This window comes from Anomaloglossus baeobatrachus, chromosome 4 (genome assembly GCF_048569485.1).
Source record: "Anomaloglossus baeobatrachus isolate aAnoBae1 chromosome 4, aAnoBae1.hap1, whole genome shotgun sequence".
NCBI lineage: Eukaryota > Metazoa > Chordata > Amphibia > Anura > Aromobatidae > Anomaloglossus > Anomaloglossus baeobatrachus.
Genome location: NC_134356.1, coordinates 429,020,914 through 429,031,501, shown reverse-complemented (window position 1 = coordinate 429,031,501; position 10,588 = coordinate 429,020,914). Strand labels below are relative to the sequence as shown.

Below are 10,588 nucleotides of genomic sequence, written 5' to 3'. Positions count from 1 at the left end.
AAAATATGTCGTTGTCATGTGCCAATGAAAGACATAATAGTACATACTACATCGGGTTACCATGTATGGAGTAGGCTCAGGAGCTGAGCCCGCACCATATCCGGCAGATGCTGGCTGGGTTAAACCTTATAAAGGGGTTTTCCCACAAAGTGCATTTTTATTATTAGATCTTGGAATAATAATTAGTTCCACAATTGGATGTGTTAATAAAAATGTTCCTGTGCTGAGATAATCTTATATATGTGCTCCTGCTATGTCCATATCTGATCATACAGGGACGTGGTCAGCACATACCACAGCTTCTGGCCAGGGGAAGAAGCACAAGTCATGAAAAGTGAGTATATACAGATTAAATAACAGGGGCTCATAGAAGGACAGTTCCAAGTTCTATCATGTTGTTCTACCAGGCAACGGTTTTCCACTTTATGATGTCACAAGTGGAAGAAGAGATAGAACTATGGTTGAGAACATTTCAGAGGAAGGATAGACTTGTTATTTCTAAGCCATGTAATATTGTCCGATCCTACTGAAATGAATTAACAATGACCTCATATGCCTACTCCTCAGTCATCACATGTATTGTCACGGCGCTTATAACAGTTATCAGTGGATACAATCGTGATAGTAAGTCCAGTAGTAAAAATATTGGAAAAAATATGTATTCAATGGTGAAATCACGCTGGTGTAAGAAGAAGCATGCCAGCCCAAGGAATGTTTTATATGTTTGAATAAACTGAGAACAAATGGTTTGAGCATTTATCTGACTGTCTATGGGAACATAATGCTTAGCTACCACTGGCTGACATTTCTTGACATGCTTGAGAATATGGATGTTTATGTGAATTGTGGTAACATTGTATTTATCACTGCTTTCTGACATGAAAGTCATTCTTCCTTCAAGCCTGTGGCGCCCGTCCCCTGGTTGCAGGATATGGAGGCATGCGGATTGTGGGTGGAGTAGACGCTCAACCAGGAGCATGGCCATGGCTTGTGAGCATTCAGGTCCCAAGTCGAAGTGGTCATCGGCACTCCTGTGGAGGAACACTACTTAATCATTTGTGGGTGTTAACAGCCGCACATTGCTTCAAAGCCAACAAAAGGTAAGGAGGACTCCAAAGAAGCTACGTATTTATAGCGGAAATAATATTAGGGCTTGAAAAGTAAATTCATATAATCATCTATTAGCAGAAAAGGTCAGTATGCTGTCTGCACCACTACAAGGAAATCAGCTGTGTGCAAAAAGATATTTTGATGAATTTACAGATTTTGGTCTCTCCATAGCAAACCCATTATTGATATATGAATATAATTCATTAGAAATCAATGGAAATGTGAAAAAGTGAATTTATACATATGATTTCTTTAGAGTTTTCACCCTGCTTTGCGTAATATCACTCTGGATTGCAGAGTTAAAGGGGTGATTCACCCATATTCATTATTCACCACAACGATATTAGGGTTGAGAAACAAGGTCAAATACCTTGTGTTGCCAATAGTGCCTATGAGCAGGCATATTGCAGTCCGCTCTTCCCCATCGCGTTACCCCCGGGCTCCGTGACCTCAGGGATCCGGTGATGTCACGTCAACTTCCTGCTCACATCACCACGGCCAGTCCCAGTCTCCGTGAGTCACTGGGTTGTGGGCGGAGTTTCCCCACTCGTCACAGCGTAGCATCTATCCTGCTCACTCCTTTGTTTGCAGAGCTCGCAAGCAGGAGCAATGCTGGGTTGTGATGAGCGGTGACACTCCGCCCACAGCCCAGTGACCTCACGGAGACTGGGGCTGGCCATGGTGATGTTAGGTGAGCAGGAAGGTGACGTGACATTACCGGATACCTGAGGTCACGGAGCCCGGGGTCAGGCGATGGGGAAGAGCAGACTGTAATAGCACCACTCACAGGCACTATTAGGAACACAAGGTATTTGAGAGAAACCTTCTTTCTCAACACAATATCATTGTGGCCATTAATAAATATGGGTGAACCATTTCTTTAAGACTTCCAGTTAAGAAGTCCTACAATAAAGGCTAGCAACGTATTGTAGATATATGTATGTAACTAAAAAAACTTTTTTTGAACTTTAAAGGTCTGTGCCCAAATGGAAAATAGTCATAGGAGGTCATCAACTGTCTGAGCCTTCCGAAAGTGTGCAGATACGTTCAATCAACTCATATATTGAACATGAGAACTACAACCCACGCATAGAGGCCTCTGATATCGCCCTTATAAAACTAAATACATCAGTGGAGTATAATGACTATGTGCAGCCAGCCTGTTTACCTACTACTGCCATGAACATCACAAGCTTCCATCCATGCTACATAGGTGGATGGGGAGTGATGGCTGAGAATTGTAAGTAATAACTATCACATATAATGCTTTGGTAGAATTACTGTGGGACCTAGTTCACCAAATATGGGACAATTAACAGTATTTATTTAGTTTGGCTAGCATAGAGAACCCATTTTCATGTACCCTTTTAGGAATTAGGGGTTACTAGAGAGTGGTTCTGGGTTCAAGATGCTTATGTTTTTGCCAAACTGTTGTATGGTTCTAAACACCTTTTCTTTCTCTGGAGGATATGTATTCGACGCACAAACTATTGATTTGAATGTACATTATGTAACACTTAATTTTCACTTTGTGGCACTGTAAGGAGGTGGACTGGTTGCTGTCACATTCCTTTCCCCGAAGACACCAATCGTGTACTGATTTGTAGTTTGCATTGTGTTCTGCATCTTTTGTAAATATTGCGCTATGTACATTGTGATGTAATGTGTGATGTATAACTCTTTTGTATGTAGTTGCCAGACTGCAAGACAGAAAGTAAAGTGTTGGGACTAGCCCACATTGGGAGTGTTTATCTCATAGGGAAAAAGACGGTTCTTTTCTAGAAAGGTACTGAAGACCTAGCATGTGACAGAAACTCTATGTTGTCAAGGCCGTAAGTAGTGGGTGACTTCTGACAGAAGACTGAGGAAGGAGACTGAATTAAGATAGCGTGATCTTGAAGTGTTGTCCGAGACACAGAATGCGAGACAACGCTGAGGCTACAGACTGACCTTCTAATGAAGTGGTCACAGGTAAAAGTTAATGGGTTGGGATGGACTGGTAGGTGAATTGACTTTCCTGGGCAGAGTCTCCAGAAGCATCTGAGATCACTAGGTTCTACTCAGGCACTATTGGCTACCCCCTTACCCCCTCCTCTACGAGGAGTAAATACATGGATAAGGAAGCATATTGGAGCACAAAACTCTACTCTGGCCATAGTGATCAAAGTCCCCTACCATCCCTCCTCTAAGAGGAGAATAGACGTGGAGTCGCAGAGATGGAAAGTTACTGTCACAGATTAGACTGTTGTGCTGGGCTGGGTTGTACTGGGACTCACAGAATCAGTAAGATTGGCAACATCGCAGAGGGAGCTGAGAATCTGTCTGAAGATATGTTGGTAAACTGGAACGGCCTAGGAGTTTTGTGCCCTCTATCTAATGATTAAAGTTGTTGTGGAACAACTATTAAGTAAGAGTTGTTGTCGAAACTGAACTGCTGGTCTCCTTGCAGAAGTGAGTTGCCATCTGGTCCTGACCAGCCAAAGCCAACAGTACATGTACACACCAGCTCATGTGCAGCATCGGCAAAATCATCAGCTGGTGTCAGCTATGTATCGTAGCTGACACTGTGACGCCCTGGGCAAGCCAGGGGTCACAGGTCATTGCACCCACACACTCTACACCCCAGTTAGGCACATCAAAGCTAACCAAAATCCTTGTTGCCTTCCTCCAGAGGCTGATGTTCACACCAGGGGGTGGGCCAGGCGGTTGGCTCCGCCCACCGAGGAGGACACAGCTCTGGAGGCGGGAAAACCCAGCAGTTGAGTTTAGGAGGTGAAAGTGAAAGGAAGTGAAGTGGAAGTGGTAAAGGAGGAGTAGGAGAAGTGGAAGAAAGGTGAAAGGTGACAGAAAGAAAGCTGAAGAGAGAGTCCAGCTGTGTGCAGGACAGGGTCAGCAAAGTCAGCAACGGCGGTGACTGTCTGGAGGGGGACCATTTGGAAGTTCCTGGAAGGACCGCGGACGGGTAGTGGCCCGGCGGTCTGGAGCAGTGTACCAAAGGACAGTCAGCACCAGGGCAGGGGACTCTCGGACCCCGGCAAGGCTAGGAGTCGCCATAATTTGCCAAATCCGTCAGTGAAGGGGACGCAGATCCCCCAACAACCAAGTCCCGATTGAAGGCAACAGCCCAACCATTGTAGTAGAAACACCGCCACCGCCAGGGCACCAGTTTCTCAGGGCCAGCGCCTGCGGGCAAAGAGTAGAGCTCCTCCGGTCCAGCTTGAAGCTGGGGAGCGGGTGGGAACCCATCGCTACCAACACAGAAACAAAGGTGCAAGGAAAAGGGACATCACCGTCACCTACTGGGAGAGCAAGTGCAGCCGTCCGTGGGAACCGTCTTTCCAGCCGTGTGGTTTACCGTAAAACTGTGTCAACGTCTCAGGCTGAGTGAGTACCACAGTGCCGCAAGGCACAGCGCTGCCCCCGCGTCCCTGCGCCCACCAGGCCCTGCATCTCCCATCTCATCACCGGGCCCCGGGATCACCAACCCCTACCCACGGAGGGGCAACACAACAACTAGCTGCTCCCCCACCATCACTCCCGGGATCCCCACACCGACCAGCGGTGGTGAAATCACCACAACCGTGGGTGGCGTCACGGACAATAAACAATCCCCACACCCAACAACCCCCCTTTCACTCACGGGCGAGGAGTGCTGCTCGAGAACCCCCGGGATCCGGCCCACCGCTCGAGCCACCACTGAGCAGCAGCCACCGGACCCGAGCAGAAGGGGTGAGCGTAGTGTGCTGACACCCTCCTCCCCGCCCGCGACAACACCCTGCTGTAATGCCCACGATTGGTTCTAGGTCTCCATCATTTGCGGACATATCATTAGTGCTCAAAGGCCCAAGAGGTGAGGGGGATCATTTCTACCTCTAAACTAAGTATAATTGTGCATTATGATGAGCTATTGTATTGCAAAGGGCCCAATTACTGTTCTTGCACAGGGGCTCCCTTCCTTCGGTGTCCGCCATTGGTCTCCATGGTGACCCCGGGACAAATAATGGCCATGGGGTCAACCAGGTACAGAAGTCTGTAAGAACATGCATTGAGCAAGAACTGACACACCTCCTGCCTGTATTCAACTCACTGATCTAATGCCCTGCAATGTAAAAGCATTAAAAACAAAAAAACAAAAAAGTGAGCCGGAGTATGAGATGGTATACATGGAACTTGTGAGACAATGTTCACACTGGCCATGAGACAAAGAGAAACCAAGGAAAAAATTTTGAAAACATACCCTGCTGTAACTAAATAAAAGCATAGTGCATATAAACATAGGGTACTTAGTGAACACTGTTTTTGATCAAAAAAGCATAAAGCTATCCCACCAAACATCAAGGTGTACCCAGTTGGGATAGTACCTACACTCTCTAATATTAAAACCTTACCATGGGTCTAAAATAGGCCTCAATGTGGCTAAGGGCTGAGAGTGCCCTGAGAATGTAAAAGCATTGCAGAACATTAGATCAGGGCATCGACAGAAAAATAAAAATTATTTTTTCTTTAAAAATGTTTTAATTCTGTAACAGCGGAATAACATAAAAAAAGACATAAATGTGATTTTGCTGGAATCGTATTGACCCTAAGAATAAAGCTGTCTTAGGCTATGACCGCACGTTGCTTTTTACCTGCTTTTTACCTGCTTTTTTGCTGCTTTTTCAACTGCAGCGTTTAATGCCAAAATGGTTGTGTTCTGCTTTTCAAGCAAAGTCTATGGGAATTTGGGTTTCTAGACCGCACTATGCAGTTCAAACTGCAGCCTTTTTGTTGAAGAACTTTGGTCAAAAACTCAGCTTTGCAGTGCAAAACCCAAATAGCAAAAACCGACGAAGCGGTAGCGAAACGCGTCGAGGTGCAGGGTGGTGTGTCTGTGTGGGGGCTGAAGTCTTACCCTGGTAGGTTATCATGCCTACATTTCCAGCATGGGTTACCCCCAGTGGTCTGTAATGGCACCTGGTCCTCGGCCATCTGGCCTTCCATGGTAGTACAGGTTTATGGATTTGATCCTGTTGTCTGCAGCACTTCCTTGTAACCTGCATAGGTCTGTTTATCTGTTTGATTCATGTACCGTTCCTGTGTTATTATATGATTAACTAATATGCTATGAATTCATGAAAGTGGCTGCTGTTGTGCATTTAGACTAAGGCCGGTTTCACACATCCGGCTTTTCGCCGGTTTGCCGGATCCGGCGCTCTCCCGTACAGACAATACAGTACAGTGACAGCGCTGTAACTTCTGGGTCACATGCGCCGGTCACATGACAGCACGTGACCGGCGCTTGTTGCGCTGTCACTGTACTGTAGTCACTGTATGGGAGAGCGCCGGATCCGGCAAACCGGCGAAAAGCCGGATGTGTGAAACCGGCCTAACCTGACTACGTGGGCTGGTTATATGTTTTTGAGGACCATTCACATTGTCTTATCTAATATGTGTGATGCATTACAGAAGGCTGGATACCTGTAATTCTAATGGAACATCTTTTATATATTTATCCATTGAGTCTTCTGACCTGTTTCTTCAGACACACCTCCCTGGCTGTGATTTTACAAGCACCACTGCACTTTGTGTTCCCATGTGACATCCCTTTATTAAATTTGTATATGCATGATTAAATTTGCACCTTATGGTCATGACTTGGAATACTCCTGTAATTATTAGGATATTAGTGCAATAATCATGGTTTGTGAAGGTCTTTCTCTCTCTTTTAAACAATTATATCGCCTGAGGGATAAAACTACTGAATAATCCAGTAATGCCCGAAAGGACAGCATTGTAGTGCCAGCGAGATCCATGGCCTGGGCAAACTGTAATGCTCACGGGTGCGAGTAGGGAGAGGACACGCTAGGCTGCAGCACGCAGAATACCCGAGGGGCTTCACTAGGTTCACACCAAGTTTTCACCAGAGCCTTCTATTGTGAGGGTGTTGCGCTGCAGGTAGATACCAGGTGCCACACAGGGATACTGGTGCTGTGACAGCTGATCCCAGGGGTATGGACATGGACCATCTCTAATAAGGCAGGTGCAGGCTGGACAGCTGATACGGCAGTGTTCGGTAAAGCAGGCTTGGCCGATATGGTACGATGTAGCAGTGGCCAGTATTGCAGACTTGGTCAATAGGGTGCGATGCAGCAGCAGCTGGTATAGCAGACTTGGCCGATAAGGTACAATACAGCAGCCGCTGCTATAGCAGCCTTGGCTGACAGGGTACAATGCAATGGCGTCTGTTATGGCAGACTTGGCAGACAGGGTACAATGTAGCAGCAGCCGATATAGCAGATTCAGCTGGAGTGGATAGATGCAGCAGTAGCGAATACATCAGGTACTGGAACACAGACCAGTGTATCATATTAGCAATATGGAACAGCACTAAACAGCAGCAGCACTTAGGGACCTGACAACTAGCAACGTATAGACCACATTGACCAGGTACCTTCCTTAAGGGGAGGGTGTGTTAAATACCTGTGGCCTCTGAGCCATAGCCTGAGAGGCACTTCTGGGTTAGGGCATACTGGTCCTGTAAGAAAAGGTGAGCGTGTGCCGTAAGAGCACTCCTAGGAGGCCTGAGCGGCTTGCACAGGCCCCGGGAGATGGCAGCTGACACAGCCACCTCTGAGCGGCCGGGAAGGTGAGTGTGCCGGCGTCCTCTCTGTAGTTTCCAAAATGGGGTCACTTGTGGGGGCTTCTGCTGTTTTGGCATTTCAGGGGCTCTTCAAATGTGATATCGTGTTCGCAATTAATGCCAGTCAAAATGGTGCCTTCCCTTCTGTGCCTGTATTGTGCAATTTCTCCTGAGAACGGCCATACTCCTTATCCCTTTCATTCTCACAGCTCAACGTTATACAATTCTGTGAAGTACCTGGGGATTCAAGGTGCTCACCACACATCTAGATACATTCCTTAAGGGGTCTAAATTCCAAAATGGAGTCACTTGTGGGTGGTTTCAACTATTTAGGCACATCAGGGGGTCTGTAAATGCAACATGGTGTCTGCTATTAAGTTTTGTGTTTCAAAAGAAAAATGGTGCTCCTTCCCTTCCTAGCCCTGCTGTGCACACAAACAGTAGTTTTTCCCAACATATAGAATATCACCGTACTCAGGAGAAATAGCCTAAAATATTATATGGTGTATTTTTTCCTGTTACCCTTGTGAAAATGCAATATTTCTGATTAAAGGAACATTTTTTGTGGGAAAAATGTGATATTTTTATTTTCACGATTTAATGTTGTAAAATTCTGTGAAGCATCTGGTGGTCAATATACTCAGCACAGATGTAGATAATATTAAGATTCCTTGAGGAGTCTTGTTTCCAAAATGGGGTCACTTCTGGGGGGGTGTCCACTGTTAAGGCACATCAGGGGCTCTGCAAATGCAACATAACGCTATCAATTCCAGACAATTTTGCATTCCTAAGGTCAAATGGTTCTCTTTTCCTTCCGAGCCGTTCCCTAAAATGGGGGGGAAAATAGGGGTGTGTTTTACAAGTCGAATATAGCTCACAGGGGGGAAGCGTGGTGGTGGTGAAGCGAGATCAGAGGAAGCTGGTAACGGCACAAGTGGGGCAATTCTGCATGCCCTGGGCTGGGAGGAGTGGGTGTACTGATGGCACGAAGTACCCGCCATTGAACTCCTGACAACAGATGAGATGGACTTCAGGAAAATGGAGCCAGAGGTGGCGCATGCGTTGATTGAGATTTTGACCCTCCGAGATCTCAATCTTCACATGTGCTGCCTCAGGCACCATTTTTCTGAAGTCCATCATGTCCGTTGTTGGGAGATCCATGGCATCTGCCTCATGCTGCTGAAACACCCCCTTCTCCCAGCATCGCCCATTTGTGTCGCTGCTGGCTTCCTGTGACCCCTTGACCCTCCCTCCCCCGGTAAGCTTCATTTGGCCTATGAGACAGACCATGAGAGTAAAAGACGGACACCTATTTCAACATTAAATTTTTCCTATTTCCCTCCTCTAAATTTGGGGTGCATCTTATAGTCTGGTGCGTCTTATAATCCAAAAAATACAGTATTTATCAACTTTTTTTAAAATAACTTTTTAATAAAAATTGCTACATTTTCACCAAATTACTAATATTTTCACAAATAAATGTAAAACTATTGTCCTAGGTTTACCACTAAGTACAATATGCCATGAAAACAAATCTCAGAATCCCTGGGATCCATTGAAAAGTTCCAGAGTTATTACCGCATAAAGTGACGCAGGTCTGAATTGAAAAAATTGGCCTGGTCAGGAAGGTGAAAACAGGCTTCAGACTGAAGGCGGTTAAACGTTTCTACAGTATGATATGCATGATCAGATCCATTACAAAGAACATTATTATGAGAAAGGGCGACTTGCTGTGTTTTGAAGGAGATGATGAATATGTGAACTGTTTATATAATTCATTGATATTAAAAAAAAAAAATTCCAATGGTATATTGTGCATAGAAGCATCTCAGTGCAATAAGATATAAACTATTATATCATTATACAGCTGTAGAAACGGCAGATATTCTGCAGGAGGCTAAAGTGAACCTGGTTAATCCCCAAAGATGCAACAGCTCTCGTTGGTATAACGGTGGGATTTGGGACTACAACCTATGCGCTGGATATGAAGAAGGTGGAATTGACAGTTGTCAGGTAGGAATTAAAAAAAATCAGAATGTGTACCTATTTTTTTAATTCCTTTAAATCACATTTTAATATTAAGGAGAATTAAATACATTTTAATATCGTTCTAATTACAGGGTGACAGCGGAGGACCCCTAATGTGTCTGGATGACGTTACTTCTAAATATTATGTGATTGGGATCACAAGTTGGGGGAGTGGTTGCGCCCAGTCAAGGAAGCCAGGCGTGTACACGAACACCCAGTACTTTTTAGAGTGGATCCATGTAAAGTTGTCAGGAATCATATCAACTCTAGCAACATCAAAACCGAAAACTACCACGAATCCTGATGTTCTTAAGGGAAAAAAATTGCTCAATAAATGTCGAGTTCAGTTATTGCAACAAAATTACACTAGGCCAACTCCATGACAAATGCATGTAAAGCAAATGATAGCAATATCAAGTGCAGTAAAAGGAAAGTCGTAATACTGGTCAGCTACCATCAGATCCAAGTCAAGTATATTTTCTGAAAAAAGTTATCTGATAAATACATGATTGTTGCATTCTGTGTGTTGAGTGGATCCTTTTAGAGTAATCTATATCTCTGGCCTCTAGGCTTAGATATGTCGCTTTTGCCTTTAACAGATGACAGGGAGCTGTACAGTGCTTAATAAAAATGCTTTAAGGGAAACTGTCACATGTACAGTGTCTTGCGAAAGTATTCGGCCCCCTTGAATTTTTCAACCTTTTCCCACATTTCAGGCTTCAAACATAAAGATAAAAATTGTAATGTTATGGTGAAGAATCAACAACAAGTGGGACACAATTGTGAAGTTGAACGAATGCTTATTGCTTATTTAAAGCTTTTTTAAAAAAT

The 10,588-nt window shown here is 44.9% G+C and overlaps 1 protein-coding gene across 1 annotated transcript; it reads left to right on the top strand.

Annotated features, from left to right (window-relative positions):
- Positions 1–476: 476 nt before the first annotated feature.
- LOC142301608 (acrosin-like) lies at positions 477–10,234 on the top strand. Its single transcript, XM_075342637.1, has 5 exons — positions 477–624; positions 902–1,100; positions 2,085–2,350; positions 9,597–9,742; positions 9,850–10,234. The coding sequence occupies exons 1-5, from the start codon at positions 543–545 to the stop codon at positions 10,138–10,140; spliced, it is 984 nt and encodes a 327-aa protein (XP_075198752.1). The 5' UTR covers positions 477–542; the 3' UTR covers positions 10,141–10,234.
- The last annotated feature ends 354 nt before the right edge of the window (positions 10,235–10,588 follow it).

Bases quoted from the DNA above. Each gene is read 5' to 3' on its own strand.
- LOC142301608 (XM_075342637.1), top strand. From the start codon at position 543: ATGACCTCATATGCCTACTCCTCAGTCATCACATGTATTGTCACGGCG. The intron at 625-901 runs GTAAGTCCAGTA...TCTTCCTTCAAG, and splicing joins CAGTGGATACAATCGTGATA to CCTGTGGCGCCCGTCCCCTG. The intron at 9,743-9,849 runs GTAGGAATTAAA...TTCTAATTACAG, and splicing joins GTGGAATTGACAGTTGTCAG to GGTGACAGCGGAGGACCCCT.